The sequence below is a fragment of the Nicotiana sylvestris genome, chromosome 11 (genome assembly GCF_000393655.2).
Source record: "Nicotiana sylvestris chromosome 11, ASM39365v2, whole genome shotgun sequence".
In the NCBI taxonomy this organism is placed as follows: domain Eukaryota; kingdom Viridiplantae; phylum Streptophyta; class Magnoliopsida; order Solanales; family Solanaceae; genus Nicotiana; species Nicotiana sylvestris.
This window is the reverse complement of record NC_091067.1, coordinates 152,729,124-152,755,945: the sequence shown is the minus strand read 5'-3', so window position 1 is coordinate 152,755,945 and position 26,822 is coordinate 152,729,124. Positions and strand designations below refer to the sequence as shown.

Here is a 26,822-nt window from a genome sequence, read left to right as displayed (position 1 = left end):
TTAAAGGTATAAGAGTAACAAGGGCGAAGTACACTAGTAGCCACTTTTAAGCCTTCTATTTAAAATATACAGAAAAGGGCTGAATATACTCCTGTACTATCGAAAATTTGTTATAGGTATCCTGTTATACTATTCGTTACTATCTACTCTATTTGTTATGCATTTTAATACTTGTAGCCCTATATTACGGACCCATTCATAAGCACGCGTGGCGCCATTTTAAACAGCCTAACCATTTACCCTCTAAACCACTCATTCAGCCTCGATCCTGATTGGGCGAATTGATTAATCTATAAATACATTATAATTAAACTGTAAATATATTTTAAAAAGCATGCGCAAAAGTAGCTACTTGTTATCACTTCCACGAGTAACAACACAGGGAACTCATATTAGAATTTCATTTATCACCCTAAATGTAAGCTCATCTATTTTCGATGAATACTATTACTCAAATTTTTTACTTATGTGTTTATTGTATCGGATTGTCCTATCAAAAATCAAGCTTGCCCGAACATCACCGTCCCAAAAAAATCCACAAAAAGTTGACTTTCCAAATTGGAGTCCTTTGATTTTGTCAAACATGCTTTCTTGCCAAGCCCACTATTCACTCTTTCATTGGTATTATACCTAAATAAAACTGACCTTATATAAACCGACACCGTTTAGTAACTGAACTAGAAGTGACACTTCCTTGAGAGTCAACACATACATTCTAATTCCACTCTAAGCCAAAATTTTAGTGCCCTATTGAAATTCAAACAAAGATAGAAAAATATTAGCTAGCACTCTCCTTACATCTCTTCTTTCCACATAATATACCAAATAAAGAATTACTTGTTGTATTTCTTTTTTCATTATTTTAAAGTGTATATTTTTGGGTTGTTTTTCCATACAAATTGAGGAGTTGACAAACCGTTTGGTTGAATGAATTCAAGGTAATTTGGTGACTCTTATATCTCTGTGTGATCAAATATATCATGTATGTATATAATTTCATTATGGGTCAGTTTTATTTTCTTTTATTTACCTAAAGATATAAACTTTATGGTTTTTTCTTGAGTTCTTGATTGGTAAATGGAGAGACCTTTGTTCTAGTTTTCTCTTATCATTTGGGTGTAACAAATTTTGCAATAACGTTTGTATCTTTTCTGCCTCTGTTTATATATTTATTTTTCCAAAGAATTGAATTTCAGCCTTTGCTGCTTTCTTGGTCTAGCTGTATATTTGAGCTGATCGATATACATCATATCAGTTTCAAGATTTTTTGAAACAATGAAAAGAAAAAGGACAAATTTTGAGAAGGAAAAGGAACTGCCAAAGTGTGATTGTATACTGTCTGTGTTGCATCATATTGAGCTGTCATAAAAAGAAGGGGGTAGGGGAGAGGGAGTATAGTTTTACTTGTTTGAATGATGAAGATAAGGTACTGTTAACTTGCTATTGAGAAAAAATTTAGTAAGTTTTTAGTTTTAGTTTAATTTGTGAAGCAGGAAATATGTCAAAAGAAGATTTTTGCTTCATTTTTCTTAATAAGTTGGCTGATAAAGTTTGGGTTGCAATGAAGCTCAGTTTTTTTTGTTTTTTTTCGCCTGCATCACTGCGTGGTAATGTATAAGTCTCTTTGAAAATGGATAGAAATTAGATTGTCCTATACTTCATGCTGGCTTAATCTTTATGAGGTTAGTAAGCTGAAATGGTACAAATGGTGGGCCTAAGTTAACCATTTCACTTTTCAAAGTCTAGCATTTTGGCCTTCTTTAATTGTTTTGGCTGATTTGATGAACGCTATTGTCTGGATTAGTGCACCTCGGGTTCTGCTCAATAAATTCAGAAACAAGAAAAGTTTCAATCTTAGTTTCCTTCATGTTAAATCTTTCTGCCTTAACCAGAGACTTCGGGTTCGAGCCCAGGGTATGGAATCGGCTTTGTTAGGGAGCACTTTTACCCCCCCCCCCCCAATGTGGGACTTCTTGGCGCGAATCCAGATTTAGTCGAGCCTAAATGTGAGTACTGGACACCGGGTGGGAAACCGAAAAAATCTTTCTGAGTTTGAGTTTAAGTTGCATTATGATGTTCATGCTCTACATTTCTGAAATCCAATATTATATGCTTCTTGTATGATGAATTCTTATGGTTGGTGTCTAAGTAGCAGCTCTATTTGACATTTTATTGATGCTTATAGCCTTAACCATTTTCTTTCTAATTGAAGAGGTTTATCAGTGGCTGCCTCTCTGGATTCTCCTGATCCACTTTCGGAAAGGAGCCTTATAGAGGATAGTAATAACAGTAGCCAAGGTGGGGAAAGAAACATCTTAGATCATCAATCAATTTTGCTGGATCACGTCTCCAGTTCTTTCAGAAGAGAAGTAGTTAACAGGTGCACTTAATTGATGCCATTATCGTCTTCCTTTGTCATTATATTTTTGTTGTCTTTCTTTATCGTTACTTACATTGGTTCATTTCTGGTTGGTGGAGCTTATTCCTTGGTGACATGTTTGCTTCTTGTTGGTGGACTTGTTAATACTGCTAATGCATTTCATTTCAACGTGGCGGTATTTTAATAGATACTACCGCTGCTACTTGCTCTAGGTCTCTTGGAGATTCACCCAGTTTTACAACTGTGAACATATCTATTATATGAAGATTTATATTTTTGGTATGTTGATATGCATAGGTTTCAAGACTATAATCCTTGTACATAGCGCTTACCTTGCAAACATCGTGCATCTTTTCTTTCTTCCTTGTATTGGTTTCTACAAACACTGTGTTTCTATTTGGATACAAGTATTCATATTGCATTGTATTTATGAAATACTGGCAGACTTGGAGCGGACAATATCACCAATATATTTCCTAATATCTTAAGGGCAACCCTGTGTACTAAACTCCCGCTCTGTGCAGGCTCGGGCGAAAGGTCGGACCACATTGGGTTTTATGTGTGTTTCTGCAGAATGATACATTGCAGTATGTTCTTCTGTGGTTCAGAACGTAATTTTGTATTATATATTTTGCCTTGTGAAAGTCCTTTTGATCTGCTACTGCATGGCCAGTGAGAAATAGAATACTTTTGCAGGGATTAAAGAGGCAATGAAAGTTCAATCATCTGTCTTTGCTCTCTTTTTTCTTTTGGTGGAAAGAGGGTGTTAGGAAAAAAATATTTTCATGTTGTTTTTAGCTCTCACCTAATTTGCAGATTCTTAAGCGCTCCCTTCATTGATGTGCTAATATTATATGTTGTGATTCTAAATTACAGCCGGATGATGGCTGTGTTTTCTCCTTAACATTATTTTCCTTTTTGCAATATTAGGGACTCTATTAAGCCTTGGTTTGTTTATTTTTCATGGCCATGCTACTAATTTTGATTAGAATAATTTTAAATACACTGTAATTGATGTTGCTATTTTTTAATTGTCTTCAGATCCTTTTCCATGAAAGCTGTAAATAAAAATGATGAAGATTTGGAAAATGGGATGTTGGAGAAAGATGCAGAGAAGTCAGTACGCAGCAATAAAGTTGTCACCGTACACAATAAGGCCTTGCTATCCGGAGTCGCTTATTGTATTTCGTCCTGTAGCATGATATTAGTGAACAAGTATGTACTCTCCAGCTATGACTTTAATGCAGGGATTTCATTGATGCTCTATCAGGTACTTCCCAAGCTTTGTTACATTTTTGAGTTATCGAGGTATACAGGTTGGGTAGTGACAATAATCTTTGATCTTTAATGCAGAATTTTGTCTCGGTGGTGGTGGTTTCTATCTTGAGACTTTTTGGGGTAATTTCTACAGAGCCACTCACTTGGAAGCTAGTCAAAGTCTGGTTGCCTGTTAATGTTATATTTGTTGGGATGCTTATAACAAGTATGTTCAGGTACAAGATAATCCCTCGTCACATTTGTCGTACCATTTCATTATTTGAATATGCATATTGTTTTATTTGCTGCTGGTTGCACAAGTCATTCATTGCGCCCTGTTATGTTGGAAGCGCATCTATGATGCACAGTTCTCTGGGAACAGTTTGTCGGTGTGATCGAGTCAGATGGGCCTTTATGCAATATTATATTTCCTGGGAATTCATTGTTTTCTACCTACAATGCATGATATCTTAGAAGGTCTTATTATAATTCCAGTAGCTTCATGCAAGACTCGTATCTTACGCAGCTCTAATTCTAGTACCCCCCCCCCCCACACACACACACACACACTATGTGTGTTTGGAGGATTCTCTGATTGATGTATCTTCAATTTGATCTCTTATGTATGTCAATTTCTCTTTAGATGAAAAGATGCTTAAGATGTAGGTCATGAACACTCAAATTCTCATTACACGGCATGTCAAAAAGCAGAAAAGGGTTAAAAACATTAAAATTCAAAAAAAAAAAAAAAAGGTTTCAAGTGGAGCTATTTATGTTCTTCTGCTCCAACATTTTCATCACCTGTTTCAGTACTCTGGCATATTATCTCCATATTATGCTGCAGCATTGAAAGATGCCTTAGCATAGCTGCTTTAGTGTTTACCAATTAAAGTTGTGTTTCAGTGAATCTTGGCTGAATAGCTTACTTGTAATTGTCTTATTTCCTGCAGTCTAAAGTACATCAATGTTGCTATGGTCACTGTCCTGAAGAATGTCACTAATGTGATAACTGCTGTTGGTGAGATGTATTTATTCAACAAAACCCACGATAACAGAGTTTGGACTGCCCTTTTCCTGATGGTATGATATTCGCTTAAATAGAATTTTTGCTTCGGTAGCATCATAGCTACTATCCTGGTATGTTGGCTGTGTGTAAGTGAGAGCAAGATAACATGCACCAAATTGTCTGCGGTTGATCAAAATCAGTTGTTACTCTAGGCTTTACATTTTCTTCTTGTCACTTGCACATAAGAGGAACTCTGCTGTTGTTTCGTGTTAACTTTTCCTCTTATGTCTACTAATCTTTTTTAAAAATCTGCAGCATACCTGTTACTGATTCATGTGTTAGTGCATCATAAAGTTCAAGTGAAGTATGTAAATACGAAGTGTTACTGGCCAACCAAATGCTACTCTATAAAGTAATTTGTTAAGGATATTTCTCAACGCCTTTGTATATCCAGAATTGGCATTAGTATTCTTTTCTCCCTTTCCTGTCACAATAAGAGTTTTTAGAGCGTACAGATTTTTCGGTAGGCACTACTCAGTACTCACAGTATTTGCTAGAACCCTAGTCCTCAGTCAAAGGCATATTAAGTGATGCGTAGAGCTAATAGAATGAATCTCATGGCGGGACCAAGTGGTATGTGCTGTATTTAGAACAAATGGCACGTACTTTAATGAATTGTGTGCCATCTTTTTTTTTCGAGCATTACTTCTGGTACCAGTGGTTCTTTCTGGTAACTAGTGCTATCAGTAGTTTTCAGGAGTATCATATCGAGCTCAGTAGTATTTGGAATGTCCGTCTTCAACCCTAAACCGTCAGCCTTGACGTGATTTCACTAGAGATGCATATACTGAAACTAAACTTTGAAATATGATGTACTTGTGAGATGAAAGCATTAGAGATATAACTCTTCAGTTGTATTGTGCAGATTATTTCAGCAATTTCTGGAGGAATTACAGATCTTTCTTTTCATGCCATTGGTTATACATGGCAGATTATTAATTGTTTCTTGACAGCGTCATATTCTGTAAGTACATCTTTTTCTTCTTGTGTTTCCTTTATGATCAATATATATATATGGGCTCAATAACTGTGCTTCGTCTATAAAAAGAATGATGCCCACATGTGACAACATTATTGAATAGAACATCGCTGTACTTGATGTCCTTTGTAACAACTCAAGCTTCTAATGAAGTGGAGCTGCAATATTTTGGATTACACACAGATATTTCCTATTGAAGAGATGTGATAGTAACATATCCCCTTGTAAACTCTGAACTCTGAAAGTGTCTTAGGATGTAACCGAATTGCCATATACCTCTTTATGCGCTCTCAATGTGAAACGAAAATGATGATACAGTTTGATTCGAGTAATGTTAATCATGGTATTAATGTTGCTGTCTGTCCAGGTAAAGAGATATAATACTTCCCGATTTAATTCTTAAAAACTCAATTATTTGAATATATACAGTGTTTTAGTAAATATATAATTTGAGCTCGAATTGAAACTCGAACTTGAGCCTAGTTAGCTTGTGTTCAATTTGAAGCTTGTCCCATACTCTAAGCTAGAACTCAGCTATTCAATGTTTCAGTCAAGCTCAAAACATCCAGAACTTGACTCGGCTTGGTTTCTGTTTGCCAACAATAATGGGAACAAGCAGCAGTTTTTCCCCAATTGATTTGTGAGCGTCTCATCTCAGTCGTTTTTCTTGAGGTTACATTTAATTTGATGTTCTAATTAATCGCTTGAAAATTCTTAAAACTTTTTGTGCATCTAGCATCTTTTTCCTATGTTGAATTATTTCCAATGCTAATGCTTAAATTTAAAATAATGTTTTGATCTTCTTGTGAAGTTGACTCTACGCAGGGTCATGGACACTGCCAAGCAAGTGACTAAATCCGGGAACCTGGACGAGTTCTCAATGGTTCTGCTAAATAACACGCTTTCACTGCCTTTAGGCATTTTTCTTATATTAGTATTCAACGAGGTGGACTACCTTTCTAGAACGTGAGTTTTGGTTTCTCAAAGTAGCAATTTGTTTTCCTCAACGTTTTTGATCTATCTCATCCTTAAGTAGTGACCATTCTCTGAGCAGAGGCGGACCTAAGGTTTGAAGGTCGGGGTGCACTTTTGGATTCAACCAAAATCTACATTGTATATAGGGTGCCCACTATCACTAAATTCTAAAGACATATACATGTATACATGATTTTTTTGCCGAACTATATGGGTGCCGGTGACCCCTCTCGGTGTAACATATGTCCGCCTCTGTCTCTGAGGCACACGCATTCACATGTATGCACATGCTTTCTGCCTATTGTTAGAACCTGTGATAATTTCTAATACTATATTGCTACTTTACTGAAGGTGAAGACTGTTATATTGCACATTGATAATTTTGCGACATGTTTTTTTGTGCAGGCCACTATTACAATTGCCAACATTCTGGTTGGTAACAACCTTTAGTGGATTTTTGGGCTTAGCAATTAGCTTCACATCTATGTGGTTTCTTCACCAAACAAGTGCCACCACTTATAGGTATGGTTCTTTTCATATGACTGGGCTATTTCATTTTTCTTTGATTAATTTGACATTAAATCTTTCCCTATTTGATTTTTCTTTGATTTCGGATTCTGCAGTCTTGTGGGATCACTAAATAAGATACCACTCTCTGTTGCTGGTATTTTCCTCTTCCATGTCCCAACAAGTCTGGAGAACTCTGCCAGTATATTCTTTGGTGAGTGTTTACTCTTTCTCTTTACTCCAGCAGCGTACACAAGATTTTGCACGAATATTTGATTCATTGTCGCACAAGGTAGGGCTAAGGCTGCATACACACTACCTCCCCAGACCCCACTTGTGGGATTATACTGGCTATGTTGTTGTTGTTGTATTGATTTATTGTCGCAATTCAGCTTGTACGCGTGTTTGGGTCTGGGGCAACTGAGTTCTAGGACTTTACGTCCTCTCTCAAATTGATGTTTACTTTGCATTATTTTAAGCTTTTTGGCTTGCATATCCTTTTAGAAAAATATTATACACGTGTGTGAAGCAGTGTCACATGACACCACTTCGTGAAGGTGTTTCCGCCACTGCTTTGATCTAATACCTTTCTAAGTGAAGATGTGCTAGAACAATGTTAAGGAAAATGTCTGTTGCATTTTGCAGGCCTCTTGGCTGGAGTATTTTTCGCCCGAGCAAAGATGCAGGAGAAATCTCGATCTTGAACAGTGGAAACTAACACCCTTTCAATTGTATATTAGCTTTTTCCTTGATTGTAAAGCAAAAATGTGACATGATCAATCAATTCAAGAGATAGATCAAGATTTTCATTCATCAATGGACCTGCCTATTCTGATATAAACCTCTTTACTGTGGCTGCTGATTCTTGATTCAAATTTTATGAGCTTGTATTTTTTCCAACATTTTTTCAAGCTAAAACCACCTATATCACCTCTTTTCAAACCCCTAAAAGGAGTTTCAGATAAAGAAGCCTAATGTCTCTTCATTTCAAACCCCTTAAATGAGTGATTTTGTACTAGTTACATGAAAATAAATCATCACACAAAACAACAACAAAAACTCAGTATAATCCCACAAATGAGGTTTGGGGAGGGTAGTACATACACAGACCTTACCCCTGCATTTAAGAAGGCAAAGAAGCTCTTTCCGGTAGGCTCTTGACTCAGGAAAATCATCACACAACCTTAAAAAGAACACCAATTCTTATAAGTAAGAATAAGCTGTCAAGATAACTGATCAATTCATCCAATTATAAAATAATGGTTATTTAAAAAATAAAAGATTGTCCTTGAGTCGAGGGTCTATCGGAAACAGTCTCTCCACCAAGAAGTAAGGTCTGCGTACACTTTACCCTCCACATCCTACTTGTGAAATTCCACTGGTTTTTTGTTGTTTGTTGTTGTTAATAAGCCAAACTAAATAAGTCCTAAACTCTAGGAGTGCCTTTAGAAAAGGGAAGAGTCACCACAAGGATAGAACATTTTACCTAGACTGCAGCTTGATATTAGAGTAAAAGGATCATTAAGATGCTTATATATCTAAGTATCTAACAGATACGTATAAATTATTGAGCCCTGCAATCGTTGCCTTAGGCCAAAGACTAGCTGGTTGAAGCTGCAGAGATTAAAAAAAAAATATAGGGAAAATGACACTGTATAGCCGCTCTCAAAATAATAGCCGAATTTTTTTATTTTTTATTTTATATATATACACTCAATATGTTATATATAAAAATTATACAAATTTTTACACATTTTTGGCTACCGAATGTAAAATAGTTTCTGGTGCAGACTAAAATTGATAATAGCCCAAAAAAATATCCGCGCAAATATCTCACAGTATACCAAACAAAAGCTCAAAATACCAAAAGTGACTTCTATTCTACTACAAAATTTGGAAGGAAATCAAAAGGAGAGATAAAATTAGTTCACTATCATCTGCATAATATAGATTGCACCGGAAGATTAAGATAATTCTGGAGAAAAAAATGATACACATTACAAGATTACTTGAGGACTTAATGTAACTTTCTGTTTCCTGGAATGTCAAAATTACACATGGAAAACCAGGTTTTGGTGGCAATTAGAGCCTTTTTGTCTTGTTTTTATGCGTAATAGCTTTTCTGTGCTCCTTGGAATTGTGTACTTTCTCATTCAACTGGTGCTAAAGAACTCAATTATAGATTGGCAACTCTAATGATTAGTCGTAATCTCAAATATAACTCCTTCGTGATTCTTGATATTACGTCGAGTCCCAGAAACTTCGTTTATCTGCAGACCATGCCGAATTGCTTCATTGATGACCATAGCATCCATGCTGCATATAGAATGATCGGTTAGGCGTAAAGACCAATAATGCATCAAGAACGAAAATGAGTTAAGTCGCTAAAATCATGTCAACAGGCTTTTTTTCATTTTCTTCCACACGATGTTAGTTTAAGTTATGTTGAAGAAGATGGGGTATATACTAGTATGTAATCTTTGTAAACAACGCAAAAGCGAAACTTGCATCGTTTCATGATCACAATAATTTCTTGAAGATCATTTCTACATGGATTTTCTGTACATTCAGCAAAGCCCTCCAAAATTTTGCAGCCATTCAATAGCCATGATTACAATAAACAAGACAGGGCACTTACACTTTTGTTCGTGAAACATAGCCCAAAATAAATTTGCATTTGCTTGGATCACGGTCTCTGAATAGCTGTTCAACAGTATCAAAAAGCAAAGGAACATTTGCCTGCTGAAAACTTAAAGCTTGTCAAGGGATACACTCTATTCTTTCTCGACTATGATATCATCTAAATGAAGAAAAATGTAACTAAAAAGTTAAGTTTATAATTCAATTATTCAGTTAAAGACAATCTAGTTGCTGTTGAGTTTCAAATGTAGATCAGTTGATTTAACATTAGTACCAATTAAAGCATTAGGAGATAAATCAAGTAGGATATAGATGTCAGCCCCGAGAACTAAATCAAATCCTTCTGAGCGCTGCTGTAATATGTGATTCAGCTGAGCGGAGTTGCCCCATTCCAGCTTCTCCGCTTTTAATTCTGCATTGAAGATAAAGGTTAAATGATGACATGACCTTATAAAATGACAATTACAGTCCTCAATTGTTCACAAACCTGCACAACATATAGTATCGTCTAAAGATTCCTGCAGCTTTATGTTTTTATTCAGAATCTGGAATGAGATAAAAAAAGATTAGAGGCTGAACTTTCAACACACTCCTGCGGCAAAATTCAATTGCTCAACCTTGCCTTGAGAACTTCCTCATTATGGTCTGTCATCACTACTTCGCGACAGAATCTACTGCAGAGTACTCCGGTTATACCTGTATATACGATGCAAAGAACTAATTCAATCTTAACTAAAATAGAGTTGATGTCATGTGACCACAAGGTCACGGGTGTGGAAACAGCCTCTAGCACAAATGCGGGGTAAGGCTTCGTATAATAGACCCTCGTGGTCCGGCCCTTCCCCGGACACTGCACATAGCGGTAGCTTAGTGCACCGGGCTGCCCTTTTTTTTAAATACAAATAGAGAAGGAGAAATGATATGGAAAGTAAAATAAAAAGAAGTGCAAAGACAAGGTCTTTCTTTTGCCTTGGGGGAGGAAGTACGTAATGTTATTAGCAGTTAAGGTTGTGAATAGTTTAGGAACTCAAATTCACGTCTTCCGTCAAAAGTGGCCTTTAAGTTACGTCAAAAAGCTCCTATCTTCATAAAAATAAACTCTTACTCCTCATAAAATAAACTCCAACTCTAATTTCAGACCCAATTCCTTTTTAAGTTTAAAACAAAAAATATTTAATTTTCATCTAAATAGTGATGGCCAAAAAAAAAAGACACATAAACTGGGACAAAGAAAATACACATCATATATTAATTTATTGAGGTTTTGGGGATGATACTAACCAACACCAGAGCCTAGTTCGATGACAGAACATCCTTGGAGCATGTTAGCATTCTTTGTAAGATAATCATTCAACAGTACCGCCCCGGGCCACACCAACTGTCCTGTCAAATCAAAATCAGCTGTTCCAAAAATAGTCAGCCGCAGTCATTATAATGGGTAATACTAATGCAAGCATGGGGCGATCAAAAACGATCCAAGGAACAAAAACTAAACATATCAAAATGGGAGAAGATTTTAGTGAAGTTTGTTCTGCACTGCTAGGAAAAATTCTACAAGTAATGGAACGAGAGAGAGCTAACAAACTATTTGCTGTGTTCATCACTACACATTGTCGTTGATATATTCAGACAGGTTTATATCTGTGAATCTTAATCTTCTTAGAATATCCCCCATCCCCACCTCATTTTCTTACTTCTCAAGTTTTTAAATTTAATGAGCCCGTCGATTGCTCGTTATAAAGCCTCTCCAATAAGAATTATTATTATTATGTTGTACTTCACAAAAGTAGTACTATTAGTCCTTATAACTGCTTTAGATAAGTAAAGGTCCCCAATGTGGACGCGACCCCTATCTAAGATAGAAAACTTGAACATTTCTTTGCCTCCCTTTTTCTCCATTCTAAGATCTATTATGGCTTAATTTGTTGGAGGATGTTCGGTAGTCCACGTAAAGAGAAAGAAGACTGAGGATGGTTTTTGTTGCCCAACAAACAATTTTGTCACAAATGAGCCAATGATCACTGGTCTACTTGACATTGCACTAAAGAACAGAGGCGGATGCAGCTTGCGACCCCATACTTCCTACGCAAAGCATAAACTTATGTGCAAAAATCCATTAAAATTGCAACAAATGGTAGATAGGTACTCATAATTTTAAAAATACAATGGATTTGATGCTAAGAACTTTAAATATTGAATCTTTAGAGCTTAAATCCTAGGTCTGCCTCTGTTAAAGAACCCTTTTTTTTCAGTAGACATTGCATTAAAGAACCCTTTTTTTCTTTTAAAAAGGAGCTATTTTTTATTCCAACTGTGCAAGATTGATATCACAACTCAACAGTATAAGTGTACAAGAGTGTGATGTCAACAACAAATTCCCTCCCCCCCCCCCCAAAAAAAAGGAACACCACCAATTATTGTTTTCAAGAAACTACAGAAAGTAAAATAGGTTTACTAACTTGAAGCAGATTGGAGGCAGTAAAGCTGAAGAACATGAGACCCAAATGTAAAATCTGTAATTTGGTAGCTGCAAAAAGAGTGAAAAGTAAACTCATTTTCATTATACACAAAGCATAAAGTTATATGTACATATCTGCACCCAAAAAAAAAAGAGAGATACCCACTTATCATCAATGAAGAAAGATTCGTCCAAACACACTATATCGTCATCTTCTTCTTCTTCTTTTCTACTCATGTTAATGGTGGTTTCTGTTTTCTCCTTTGCTCACAGCTCGTTGCCAACTCTTAAGACGCTCCTTTCACTTCACTTTCTTTCTTGTGGGCCTTTGGGCCTTCTACTATTAATTTTTAGTTTTATGGGCTTGGGCTTTAAGTTTAACAAGTTGTAAATAGAAATTTTCAGAAACCACTATTGTTTAGTGGTTGTTAACTTTCCAATAGCTACCATATATATAATTACTTCCTATAATTACTATTCAGTTGTTACAGTAGTGTATTCGTGGTATTCGTGCTGTTGTATTACCATATACAAAATTACTTCCTATAACTACTATTCAGCTGTTATGGTAGTGTATTTGCGGTATTCGTGTTGCTATATTCATGAATACAGTAGCAAAAAATGTCTAAAAATTAGGGCAATCCAGTTGTACGCGCATGTATTCACATGTATTTGTGTCATATATTTATGAATACAGCAACAAAAAGCGCCTAAAATAAAGGCAGTCCAACTGTACACGCATGTATTCACATGTATTCGCAATTGTATTCATGAATATAACAGTAAAAGCGCCCAAAAGCAAGCAGTCCAACTACACGCGCATGTATTCACATGTATTCGCGTCATGTATTCATGAATACAACAGCAAAAAAAGCCTAAAATCATGCAGTCCAGTTGTAAGCGCATGTATTCACATGTATTCGCGCTATTGTATTCATGAATACAACAGTAAAAGGCGCCTAAAATCAAGACAGTTCAGTTGTATGCATGTATTCACATATATTCACGCCATGTATTCATGAATACAGTAATGACAAATACATTAAAAATAGCATGTCCAGTTTTCTAGGAGAGAGGAAAAACATAAATAGCGTATTTCGTGCCTTATTTCATGCCTCACTCGTAGTATATACCATAAATACTTATTTTGCTATAAAATATAAAAGGTAGCTATAGAAAATAATATTTTAAAATAATTTTGGTTTATAATAAATAGGGTGTATACCTTTGTTATAGGAAGTAAAACTTTCTTTCATATTATACATAGACTTTAGTGAAAATGACACCAGGTAGCCACTTTTAAGTATTTTGTTTAGAATATATTCATAGTTTACAATGTATTTAAAGATTAGCCAATTTTGCTCAAACTTCATAACACGACGTCCTAGAGTTTAAGCCTTAAAGTTCAAACTTCAGGACATCGTATCCTAAAGTTCGAAAATTGTTTCCAGAAGTTCGAATGTGAATTTTAAATTAGTAGTTCAGAAATTCAGGATACTTAGTCCTGAATTTCAAATTAGCAGCTCAAAAATCCAGGACACTAAGGGTATGTTTGGTATGAAGGAAAATATTTTCTAATTTTCCCATGTTTGGTTGGTTTAAATGTTTTGGAAAACATTTTCGTTATCAATTCATTTTCCTCCAATTGGAGGAAAATGTTTTCTTTATCAAGAGAAGGGAAAATATTTTCCAAAGCTCCTTCTCAACCTTCTCCACCCTCACCAACCCACCCCACCCCCTCTCCAAAAAAAGTTTTTTTTTTTTTCAAATTTCAGTTTTTTCGTTACCACCCACCCTACTACCCCTCCATTCCCTCCCCCTGCAAATATTTTTTTTTTTTGCAATTTCAAATATTTGTTTTTCATTTTTCTGCACCACCCACTACCCACCCCAATCCCCTCACCTGCCCCCCTCCCCAGCAAAAAAAATTACTTTTTTTTGTAATTTAAATTTCTATTTTTTTCATTTTGCTGTCCTCCCCCCCCCTAGCCCTACCCCCAGCCCCCTCACCCCTACCCCCGACACAAAATTTTTTTTTTACTTTTTTTTTGTAATTTAAATTTCTGTTTTTTTTTGTTTTGTTGTCCCCTTTTTTTTCTTTACCCCCGCCCCCTCCCCTCCCCCCGAAAAAAATTTAAAATATATTTTTCAGTTTTAATTTTATTATTTATCGGTTTAAAGGCTCAAAATTTTACAAGTTCCAAAATTATGAGTTCGGAGGTTTATGTGTTTGGAAGTTTACAGGTTTAGAAATTATAAAGTTTACGGGTTCGAAATTTCGCGGTTTTGAAAGTTTAGCGGTTGGAAAGTTTATGAAATTTGTGGGTCCGGAAGGTTGTTGGTTTGAAAGTTTATGGATTCATGTTTATTATATCTAAATTATTTATGAATACTCTTGAGAAGTCATTTTCCTTAATTTGCGTACCAAACACTGGAAAATGAATAAGATTATTACTTGTTTTCCAAGAAAATATTATTTTGGAAAATATTTTCCGTTATACCAAACACACCCTAAGTCCTGAATTTTCGAATTCAGGATACTTAGTCCTGAAGTTTGGGTGAACTGGCTAATCTTTAAATACATTGTAAATTATAGATATATCTTAAATAGGGGGCTTAAAAGTGGCTATTGTTGCACTTCACCATAGACTTTAGGTATTAAACTAGTCCCTCCATCTCAAATTATTTGTTGTGGTTTTTAAAAATAGTTGTCTCGAATTATTTGTCATTTTAGAAGGTTAAGATAACATTAATAATTTTTCCGTATTTTACCCCGAGTAGTAATTGTTTTTGAAGATGGAGATGGTACATAAATAAATAAATAAATAAATATTCAATAAAAAGAGATTACATCTTAAGACATATTAAGGATAAAATAGTTAAAAACCCCTTCTAATTAATGCTTCTTAACGATCGTGTAAAAGAAAAATACGACAAATAATTTGAGACGGAGGGAATAATAATAAAGTTGGAGTTTCATTAGTGAAATTTGAAACCTCATAATAGTAGTTACATGTGAATTTTTATTTTTTATCCTAGAATTAATGTCCACTAATCACATTTCAATTCCCTCTTTGAAAGATAGCCATTATACTGGAGTTTCGAAGTGATATTATCTTGGAGTTTTACTGATGAAATTTGTAAATTTAAGGACAATGGCTAATATCAACTACAAGACTAAAATTGTGACTTTTTCCTCATATATGTAAGTGATTTTTACCTATTTATGTTATATTATAAACTTACTTACCCTTCTTATAGATGTTATTACTTACTTATATTTTTTAGGGTAATTATAGATTTTATATCTACCAAGAAAATATTTACATTATAACAGAACCCCACAAGTTGGACAGGACACCAACTTTTACATCATCATGCATGTCTACTATCTTCTATCCCCCCCCCCTATTTTCCCCAATACACCTTTCGATTACTCATTTACTATAGGTAATGGTTGATATTGTGTAGCTATCAAAATTTTTAGTGCTGAGTGGGACTCCTAGATACTTGACAGGCAGCTCGCCCTTTGCAGATCCCAAGTTTTCAAGAATCTCACTTTGTACCTTTTCTTGAACTCCACCAAAGAAAACAGAACTGCAAGAAGCTTTTATATATGATTGAAGTTGAATCTCCTCTACAGAATAAGAGAAGATCATCTGCAAAACTTAATTGCACAGTATGCATTTTTTCACACCTCGGATGATAGTTAAAATCAGGGATTTGCTGCAGTTTTTTCAGGCTTGTTGTAAAATATTCCATTGCTAGTACAAACAAAAATGGGGATAGGGGTCCCCTTGTCTCAATCCTCTCTTGGCTTCAAAAGGTTTTGTTGGACTGTCATTGATAAGTATGGAGTAAGTGACGCTTTGTATGTATTTCATAATCCATTTAACATATTTATCAGGGAATGCCAAACCAACCAAAATTTGTTCTAGGAATATCCACTCTAACGAGTCATAGGCCTTTTGCATGTCAAGTTTCATCATACATCTTGGTGACAGACCTTTTCTCCCATAAACCTTTACCAGTTCATGACTCAAAATGATATTGTCTGTTATTACCCTGCTTGGAACAAAAGCAGACTGACTATTATCAACTCACTTGTCCATAAAATCCCTGTAATCGTTTGGTTAGTATTTTGGATATAATTTTGTATAGTGTGGTACAACAAGAGATAGGTTTGTATTCTTTGATAGAGGAAGGATTTTTGACTTTTGGCACTAGAGTTATTTGTGATGACCCGCCATGTCATCGTGCCACATAGGCGCCATTTGACATATATCAATGCCATGTGGAAGCTTGCATAAGAAGAAGGCTAGCATTTGTGAGAAGATTCTAGAGAGGTATGGATATTTCCTTAGGAAAAACCTAGATCTTTATGGATTTGCTAAGAAAGTCCTTGGAATCTTCTAGGCTTGTAGAAAATTCTAGAGAAAGCTATTATCTTGTAAATATCAAGGACTTGTATAATAATTAATATTTACACACTAGCCCCTAGAAGACTATAAAGGGGGTCACTCATTTGTAATTCACCAAGCAAACAATTCAAGTTCTCTCTAATACAAAGCTTCCTTTAATAATTCTCTTGTGTTCTTTCTTCCATTCTCTTAGTGATCTTGAGTGTAGTAAGGCTGACTTGACATACCAAGAACGTGAGCAAGTTGTGCAAGATCGTGAGTGATTTGTCAAGTGCCGCACGTGTACTTAGTTAACAACTAAGAACGTGATACCATGGTAACAGAGCAAAGGTTTTAACTAAGGGAATGGTGAACGACGAAGAAATTAACGTTGCATACACCCAAGCCAACATCATCTAGGATACTGCTGGCAAGAGTGGCTATAGCAAAAAGAGGAATGCCACCAACAAGAGCTAGGAGGTGCCACTTGAGGTTGTGTCAAACGAAAGGCTTACATCCCAAGAACCATCTGCCACTAAGGCGAGCGAGGATGAAGTAGAGGTCTTTCTAGAGGACGTCTCGCTCGGTAAAAAGTGGGTGATGAAGATGAACGCGAGGATGGATGCCATGGAGATCTTTGGCCAATGCTTGGGGAAGGTGGAAGGCACCCTTAACGTTCTTAAGGGGCACACTCTTGAAGAGATTGAGAGTATCCGAAATGACTTGGAGGGATGAACACAGACTGAGATGGAACTAAGGCAAACCATCACTGCCTTAGAGTGAAGACTCATGGAGGCTTTGAGTACTATCGATGCTATGAAGGCAAAGATAGAGTCACTCGAGGAGCATGTCAATGCTGGCATGATCGAGGTAGCCATCAATGTTGTGGTGACGAGGGAGGCCAAGATCGAGGCTCCTAAACCCCCAGTATTCAAAGGTATTCGTGATGTACAAGAAGTGGAAAACTTCCTTTGGCACTTGGAGAACTACTTCAGGCACGACAAAGTGAGGGACGACGAGGCCAAGATCAACACTACGGTATTGCACCTCTTAGAGACTGCCATGCTATAGTGGAGAAGGAAGATGGCCGATGTGGATAAAGTTTTATGTACTATTAGCACATAGGATCAGTTCAAAGCGGAGTTCAAGCGACAATTCTTTCCAAACAATGTCTTGTACAAGGCAAGGCGCAAGCTTAGGGAATTGAAGCAAACAAGGAGCATATGTAACTATGTCAACGAGTTTACTACCCTTATGCTTCAAATCCCCAACCTGACCAATGATGACTTGTTGTTACACTTCATGGATGGGTTGCAAAATTGGGCTAAGTAGGAGTTGCAATGCCGACAAGTCACTGATATAGACCAAGCCATAGTAGAGACCGAATCATTGATGGATTTCAGGCATGACAAGCACGACAAAGGCAATAGCAAGGAATCAAAGGTTAACAAAGTCAAAGGTGGGGGAGACCGTGGCAAAGGCAAGGAGATACAACAACAATACTCCAAGACTCAAGATTTCAAAAAGTCGAGCGGCCGTCAGGGCTACGCCGAGAAGAAGGCATAGGTTGAGAAGAAGGGATGTTATATATGCGGAGGGCCACATGGCTTCAGGAATTGTCCTGACCTCAAGAGCCTCAATGCTATGGTACGTGAGCGGAAGGAGCAGCCACAAGGAGAGAGTCCGGGAACCGCACATTTGGGTATGATTGGATTATGTGGTGCTGTCACGAAGCAAGTTATCCAACCTACCGAGAATGGCAATCAGTACGTGGATCTCACCATCAACATCAAGCCCGCTCGTGCAATGGTGGATACTAGAGCAACTCATAATTTCGTGACTGAGGCTGCCGCAAAGAGACTAGAATTGAAGCTTGCTCCAACCAACTCTCGCGTTAAGGCCGTGAATGCTGAGATACAGAATGCTCATGGGGTGGCTAATGGAGTTGGTGTCAAATTGGGAACTTGGAAAGGTATTACAAACTTTACCGTAACCGCTATGGATATCTTTGACATCATACTGGGGCAAGAGTTCTTTAGACATTGTCATACTTTAATTGACCCTTACCTCTAACGTCTCTTGGTTATGGAGCAAGAAGGAGTTTACATGGTACCTACAGTGACTGTGCCACACGGACAGATCCAAGCACAACTCTCAGCTATGCAGGTTGTCAAGGGGATCAAGAAGGGGGAGCCGACGTTCGTGGCAACCATTGCAAGTCTAGAGGAAGACAAGAATTTTCAAGAGGCAGTGTCGCCTTGCATAGAGAAGTTGCTTGAGGATAACAAAGATGTCATGCCCGAGGAGTTACCTAAGCACTTGCCACCTAGGCGAGAGGTGGATCACAAGATTGAGTTGGAGCTAGGGGCTAAGCCACCCACATTTTCCCCATATCGTATGGCACCGCCCGAGCTGGAGGAGCTCAAAAACAATTAAAAGAGTTGCTGGATGCTAGTCACATTCGCCTATCAAAGGCACCTTTCGGCACACCAATATTGTTCCAGAAGAAGAAAGATGGATCGTTGCACTTGTGCATAGACTACCGAGCACCTAATAAGGTTACAGTGAAGAATAAGTACCTGATCCCGATCATTGCTGATTTGTTTGATAGACTTGGGCAAGCCAAGTACTTTATCAAGGTGGATCTTTGAAAGAGCTACTACTAGGTTTGCATTGCAATAAGGGATAAGCCAAAGACAGCATGTGTGACGAGATATGGAGCCTTTGAGTTGTTGGTGATGCCCTTCGGCTTAACCAATACACCGGCCACATTTTGCACCCTTATGAACAAGATTTTTCATCCCTACCTTGATTAGTTCGTGGTAGTCTACCGAGATGACATAGTCATCTACAGCAACACGTTGGAGGAACACATGGAGCACTTAAGGAAGGTTTTCCAAGTCTTGCGAGAGAACGAGCTATATATAAAGAGAGAGAAGTGCGAGTTTGCACAATCAAAGGTGCACTTCTTAGGCCATGTCATTAGCAATGGCGAGCTACACATGGACGAGGCTAAGGTACATGCTATCCAGGAGTGGGAGGCACCCATAAAGGTAACTGAGTTAAGATCCTTCCTTGGCGTTGTTAACTACTATCGTCGGTTCATCAGTGGATACTCAGCAAAGGCCGCACCATTGACTGAGTTGCTAAAAAAGAACAAGCCATAGGTTTGGACGGAGCATTGTCAAAAGGCGTTTGAATGCCTTAAGGCAGCTGTAACAGAGTGGCATTACCTGACTTTGCCAAGACAATTGAGGTGCACACAGTTGCCTCAGACTTCGCTATTGGGGGTGTTCGAATGCAGGATAAGCATCCCATAGCATTTGAGAGCCGCAAGTTAAATGAGACGGAGTGGAGTTACACGGTGCAAGAGAAGGAAATGACTGCCATTGTGCATTGCCTTCGTACATGGAGATATTATCTACTCGGGTCGAGGTTCGTGGTCTAGACTGATAATGTGGCTACTAGCTACTTTTAGACACAGAAGAAGATCACACCAAAGTAGGCTACTCGGGTCGAGGTTCGTGGTCTAGACTGGAGTATAAGCCAGGAAAAGGTAATGTTGTAGCCGATGCCTTGAGCCAGAAAGCCGAGCTTGCTACAATCACTTCAGCGAGATGGGACATTTGGGAGGCTATAAAAGAAGGCATGCAGTATGATCCAATAGCCAGACAACTTATCGAGTTAGCTAAAAAAGGCAATACGAGACATTTTTGGATAGAAGACGACCTACTACTTACCACAGGTCAGCGGGCCTACGTTCCTAAGTTTGGAGACATTAGACGACGGATCATAAGGGAGAGTCATGACACAATGTGGGCTGGTCATCCAGGTCAACGTCACACTAGGGCCTTGGTTGAGTCAGTCTACTATTGGCCACGCATGCGAGATGACATAGAGTGCCATGTGCAGACTTGTCTTGTCTGTCAACAGGACAAGGTTGAACAACAACCCGGAGGACTTTTGGAGCCACTACCAGTTGCAGAGCGTCCATGGGAGAGCGAGACTATGGACTTTATCACTTGCCTAACGAAGTCTGATGGTTATGGTACTATTATAGTGGTCGTGGATAGATTTTCCAAATATGCTACCTTCATGCCTGCCTCACCGGGTTGCACAGCTAAGGAAGCCGCCAAGCTATTCTTTAAGAATGTGGTAAAGTATTGGGGATTACCAAGGCATATCATCAGTGATCGAGACCCCCGCTTCACTAGGAACTTTTGGAGAGAGTTGTTCGACATACTTGGCACAGAACTGCATTTTTCTACTAGTTTCCATCCACAGACGGATAGACAAACGGAACGGGTCAATGCCTTACTAGAATGCTACTTGAGGCATTATGTAAGCGTGCATAATAAAGATTGGGCAAAGCTCCTAGACATCGCCCAGTTCTTTTATAACTTGTAGCGGAGTGAGTCCACTGGGCGGACACCATTTGAGCTAGCCACAGGCCAGCAACTACAAACTCCACATTCATTACCAGTCACGTTCGAGGGAAAGAGTTTGGGGGCTTATCATATGGCCAAAGGATGGGAGGAGCAGCTCGACACTGCTAAGTCATACTTGGATAAGGCAGCTAAGAAGATGAAGAAGTTTGCGGACCGTAAGCGGCGTCCCACATACTATAGAGTTGGGGACATGGTCATGGTAAAGTTTAACCCAAGACAGTTCAAGGCACTACGGGGCATGCATCAAAATCTGATTCGCAAGTATGAGGGGCCATTTAAGATCGTCGCCAAGGTAGGCAAGATCTCATACAAGCTTAACATGTCATCATATATTAAGATCTACCATGTCTTCCATGCCAGCATGCTTAAGCCATATCATGGAGATAAGGATGATCCGAGTAGGGGCCAATCAAGTCGAGTGCCAATGACTATCACCGCCTCGCATGATCGGGAGATTGAGGCTATCATAGATTACCAGGCCAGGAGAAAACAAGGGCAAAAAGCCACCGCTATGTTCCTCGTCCATTAGAAAGGGCAATCACCGGAAGAGGCCACATGGGAACGATATGAAGACTTGTGGCAATTCAAAGATAATATCCGAGAGTTTATGCAGCAGCATTGCGCTGCGGTCGTCGCAATATTGGGTGGGGGAGAGTGTGATGACCTGCCATATCATCATGCCACATAGGCGCCATTTGACATATATCAATGCCATGTGGAAGCTTACATAAGAAGAAGGCTAGCATTTGTGAGAAGATTCTAGAGAGGTATGGATATTTCCTTAGGAAAAAACTAGATCCTTATGGATTTGCTAAGAAAGTCCTTGGAATCTTCTAGGCTTGTAGAAAATTCTAGAGAAAGCTCTTATCTTGTAAATATCAAGGACTTGTATAATAATTAATATTTATACACTAGCCCCTAGGAGACTAGTATATAAAGGGGGCCACTCATTTGTAATTCATCAAGCAAACAATTCAAGTTCTATCTAATACAAAGCTTCCTTTAATAATTCTCTTGTGTTCTTTCTTCCAATCTCTTAGCGATCTTGAGTGTAGTAAGGCTGACTTGACATAGCAAGAACATGAGTAAGTTGTGCAAGACCGTGAGCGAGTTGTCAAGTGTCGCACATGTACTTAGTTAATAACTAAGGACGTGACATATTGCTTTACAATTCGTGGGAGGGGACATGTTGGTGGTCTCTTGGTTACTTACATTTTTATATACATAATTATCAAATATATACAACATAATGTATTAGACTCCAATCTTTCATCAGAATGACAAATGAGTTGCTATTCGCCAAAGAAGTTGGAAGCAACATAGGTGGATACAATGTATCGGCACCGGATTCAACTGAACTCAGTGCTTTCGGCGCGAAACATAAATTTATATGTAAAAGTTTATTAATATTGCAATGTTTAGCAATATGAACCCATAACTTTAAAAATACGATGAGTTCAATGCTAAAAATCTTAAATTTTGAACCCATAAAACTTAAATTCTAGATTCACCTTTGGTTGGGAGCATTTTGGAGCTTTGAAGCTTAAAAAATGAGGTTTATGTGAAGCAAAATAATAAATAAATTATTAAAAAAATTTGATCTGCAAGTATTATATCAAGTTGAAACAGACACAGTAAAATAGGATTGTTCACGAGGCTCACGTCTCAAGGCTAATATGGAAAATAATGCTCTATATATTGCTGGTGTCACAAGGGAATTCAAAGAAATGGTTTTACAAGAGATGCAATTCACACTAGGGGAGCTACCATTTAAATATCTTGGAGTACCATTGTCTTCAAAGAAATTGATTGTTCAACAATGTAAGCCATTGATTGAGAAGATCACTGCTAGGATTAACTGTTGGACTGCCAAGTTTCTCTAATATAGTGGAAGGCTTCAACTACTTAAGAGTGTGATATTTGAAATGCAGACATACTGGGCGTAGGTGTTTCTATTGCCAGAGAAGATTATCAAGCCGATAGTTACAACATGTAGAACCTTTTTGTGGACAGGAAATAGTGAACTATCCAAGAGAGCCTTAATTGTATGGGACACAGTTTGTATGCCATTCTTGGCAGGTGGACTAAATGTTCTGGATATTCATTTATGGAATAAGGTTGCCTTGTGAAAACTGTTGTGGGCAATTAGTGCAAAGAAGGACACCATGTAGATCCAATGGATCCATAGCTTGTACATTAAAAAGCAAAATAGGGAAGTTGGGCGTATGAGTGGAATACAAAATACATACAATAATATAAATTGTATGTGTTTGACTGAATTTTAATAACAATATATACAAGTTGTATATAAGTTATACATAAATTATTGCTTTTGACCGAATTTTGTACAACAAAAGTAATATACAATTAGTATATAAATTATAGTTTTTGACCGATTTTATATATTTTTTATTAAAAAAATTGTTAATTTTTGTAAATAGGAATATCTAGGTAAATCGGGTAAATATTGTCCTAATTTTGTATATATAGGAAAATTATGGGCTAATTTACAAAAATAGTCACACTTTTTCTGCCTAGTTATTTTTTTGAAATTAACATGCTGTGTAATAAACAAGACAAAGGTTTTGGTGGTTAGGTGAACAAAACATGATATAATTGTTTGCCAAATACTAGTAAATATTTTAGCTCACCAACGGTCTTCCAAAATTTATTAAACAAGAAAATTCTATACTTATCACTTCGTAAATTCCAAAATTTTTGAAATATTTTTATCACTGATTTCCTTTTTAATTTAATGATACTTCAAATAATTACATTGCAGTTTTACACAATGAAATGATTTTTTTCACCCCACCATAACCTTTGGGAATAATCACATTATTTTGGGTGGAATTAAAAATTAACCAGATTTATAAGTGATAATTGAAAAATAGTCACAGTTTCAAAAGTAATCAAAATTTAGCCACTTTCGTGTAAAGATAAATCTGAACGAAAACACTGTTCAAAATTCGGAAAATATTCTAGCATAATATTGGAGTTTAATTTTTTTACTTGTAGAGTTCCAGTATAATATGTTGGAAGTTCATACACAGATGCACCAATCTCCATTATATTATGCTGGAACTTTCCGTGTTGCAGCAAAATAGTGACTATTTTCAATGACTTTACAAACACTGGCTATTATTCAATTACTTGTCCGAAAACTGGCTAGCCCGTACTACTTTCGCCATTATTCTTCATTCCTAAACTATTACTAATTGCTTTTTTTACTTTTCTATAGTCGACCTAAATTTTATTTTTAAACATAAGTTAAACATGGATAAATTCAACGACAGGAAAAAGAATTTAACAAGTAGCTATGTATTTCCGTTGGGGCATAATCATCTTGTTATTGTAAATTTGTTATATATTATAATTTATAAGATTTTTATTGTAAGCTTTGCATACTGGTCTACACTTCTAGTTATTCAAGTACTTATTACTTAACCCGAATAAAATATACCGATACCTCCATCTTTTTTTTCCCATTAATAATCGGATACTTTTCACTATTTTACTAAAATGAAAGAAAATAACCTTTTTAATTTTTTTTTTTTTAATATAATGAGTTACTCCATTCAACTATTTCACTCTTCAATTATACGTATGTTAACAATTTGCCCCTTAAACTCTGTGGCCAATTTGCTCCCTAGCATATATATATATATATATATATATATATATATATATATATATATATATATATATATAATTTATACAATTAAGTTATTAATTATAACTTTATACTTCAATTTTAATATTATATTTTACTGAATTTTATATGAAATATGCAGATTAATTTTTCTTGGATAAAGTACCTAAAAGGCTAAAAAGACTATAATAACAACTTTATATTTTTTTAATATATCTCAATTTTTTTTATGAAATCAACCAAATACTCGGTAAAAAAAATCAGTTTGAATATTATAATTTCTGCATTATTGATCATGCAAAAACAATATTTTCTACCTATTTCCTTTTAACTTATATCCACGGTTCACCGTCTCTATTTGATCATTGCTCATTTATTAGCTCACCGACAAATAATAATAATTTTAATTACTCTTAGAAATAAGAATGCCCTATCCAATTTTCAAATATTAAACTAGTATTAGTACCCGCGCGGATGCGCAGACACTAATTATGTCAAATATTTAAGTTATTTAGATTGTATGCAAATAATCTTAAAATTTATACTTTCTCGATAAATAGAGAAAATCATTGGATATTAACTACATGAAAAAAATTAACCATTTCTTCTATTTTTCTTTTTTGATACCATTCTTGCCGGTCTAATTGGATCCTAAAAATAGTCAGGAAGCAAAATAATAATTCATATTTATGGCAAAACAATCAAATGTTGAGACAATGAATGACTCTTTCGATAAGACTTAACTCTTTTACTACTACTTGAACTCTTATTTGGTGTGTTGATATCTCTTAAAAAATATTTCTTTCTTAAAATTTCAGTTTCTAAAACATTATTTTTCAATAATAATTATTTTTATAATAATTTAATTGAAGATATTATTCTTAGTTCAAAACTCATTTTAGTTGGCTATCTAAAAATATAAAAAATTCTTTAGCTAGTGAATTTTTTTACTCCATTTTGATATCTGACATTAACCATGTTAAATATCTGAGTTATTTGAATTATATGTAAATAACCTTAACATTTAAACCTTCTAAATAATTATAGATAATCGTCAGATATTAATTAAGAAACACTACATGAAAAAAAACTAACATTTTCTCAATTATCGATGTGATAATTTTATTTTTGCACTATTCTCATAGGTGTCATTGGAACCTAAAAATAGTCACAAAGTGAAATAATAACTCATATTTATGGCAAAGCACAAAGGTTGACACGATATACGCGATTCTTTGATTACGACGTGACTCTTATACTACGGCTTGAACTCTTATTTGGTATGATTTTATCTTTCAAAAAATATTTCTATTTTGAAATTTCAATTTTTAAAACTTTGTATATATTATAATAATAATTATCTTTATAATGATGCAAGTGAAGATATTATCCTTAATTTAAAATTCACTTTAATCGACTATCCAGAAATTTAAATGATTCTTTGGCCGGATTTATTTCGGTATGACTCCACTTTAAGTTTATCGATATCTCTAGCCCCAAAATTTGAATTTTTAATACCCTATATATACAAAAAATTTGTTCTTTGAATCATTAAATCTCAAATTAGTTTATTATTATTATAATGTAAATTAAAAAAAATATTCAAAGATATCCTTATCTTATAATCTACGTATTTGAGTCGAAAAAAAATATATTTGAAATCAATGAGATTAACTTTCAAATTTTTTATACTCAACAAAGGTGAAACATAAGAAGAAATTTGTTATCATCTTTTATTTCTCGTTTTTAGATCTTTCTAACATACTTTTCAATATTTATTTTCTTTTATCTTATTTTTTATGTCATTATTTCTTTTGTTACAAAAAATTAATTTATTTTACTATAAAAGGGTGAATTTTAATAAAAATTGTCTACATATGAACTTTAATTATATTTTTAGTTTTTTGGTTGAAATTATTTCATATTTTTCTTTTGGCTTTATCTAATCAGCTTAAATAGGTGCTCACCCGACCACTTAAATTAAAAAAATTGAATGATGTGTAATTTATATATAATTCATATGTAATATTTGTATAATTGTGTGTTGTCAGTATATCATC

At 35.9% G+C, this 26,822-nt stretch overlaps 2 protein-coding genes across 6 annotated transcripts; one reads left to right on the top strand and one right to left on the bottom strand.

Annotated features, from left to right (window-relative positions):
* Window positions 1-745: 745 nt before the first annotated feature.
* Window positions 746-8,026, top strand: LOC104212707 (GDP-mannose transporter GONST1). Of its 5 annotated transcripts, none has more exons than XM_009762057.2 (10): window positions 746-938; window positions 2,213-2,380; window positions 3,422-3,650; window positions 3,734-3,873; window positions 4,588-4,717; window positions 5,569-5,667; window positions 6,494-6,648; window positions 7,063-7,179; window positions 7,281-7,378; window positions 7,810-8,026. In XM_009762057.2, exons 1-10 carry the CDS (start codon window positions 928-930, stop codon window positions 7,866-7,868), a joined length of 1,206 nt encoding a protein of 401 aa, XP_009760359.1. In that variant the 5' UTR covers window positions 746-927; the 3' UTR covers window positions 7,869-8,026. The 5 variants fall into 5 exon arrangements, with proteins under 5 accessions (XP_009760359.1, XP_070018935.1, XP_070018937.1 ...); XM_070162834.1 differs by having other exon boundaries at window positions 748-982; XM_070162836.1 differs by lacking the exon at window positions 746-938 and adding an exon at window positions 1,085-1,138.
* Window positions 8,027-9,086: 1,060 nt separating this feature from the next.
* LOC104212706 (uncharacterized) lies at window positions 9,087-12,543 on the bottom strand. Its single transcript, XM_009762054.2, has 8 exons — window positions 12,429-12,543; window positions 12,264-12,331; window positions 11,086-11,205; window positions 10,427-10,500; window positions 10,292-10,349; window positions 10,115-10,216; window positions 9,803-9,914; window positions 9,087-9,480 (listed from the first exon to the last, which is right to left on the bottom strand). Exons 1-8 carry the CDS (start codon window positions 12,497-12,499, stop codon window positions 9,357-9,359), a joined length of 729 nt encoding a protein of 242 aa, XP_009760356.1. The 5' UTR covers window positions 12,500-12,543; the 3' UTR covers window positions 9,087-9,356.
* Window positions 12,544-26,822: the final 14,279 nt, after the last annotated feature.

Coding starts and splice junctions, on each gene's coding strand:
- LOC104212706 (XM_009762054.2), bottom strand. CDS start 12,499: ATGAGTAGAAAAGAAGAAGAAGAAGATGACGATATAGTGTGTTTGGAC. Junction 10,501..11,085: donor CGAACTAGGCTCTGGTGTTG/GTTAGTATCATC, acceptor TCGTATATACAG/GTATAACCGGAGTACTCTGC. Junction 9,481..9,802: donor TATGTTTCACGAACAAAAGT/GTAAGTGCCCTG, acceptor TTCTATATGCAG/CATGGATGCTATGGTCATCA.
- LOC104212707 (XM_009762056.2), top strand. Junction 3,651..3,733: donor TTTCATTGATGCTCTATCAG/GTACTTCCCAAG, acceptor TCTTTAATGCAG/AATTTTGTCTCGGTGGTGGT. Junction 7,379..7,809: donor CTCTGCCAGTATATTCTTTG/GTGAGTGTTTAC, acceptor TGCATTTTGCAG/GCCTCTTGGCTGGAGTATTT.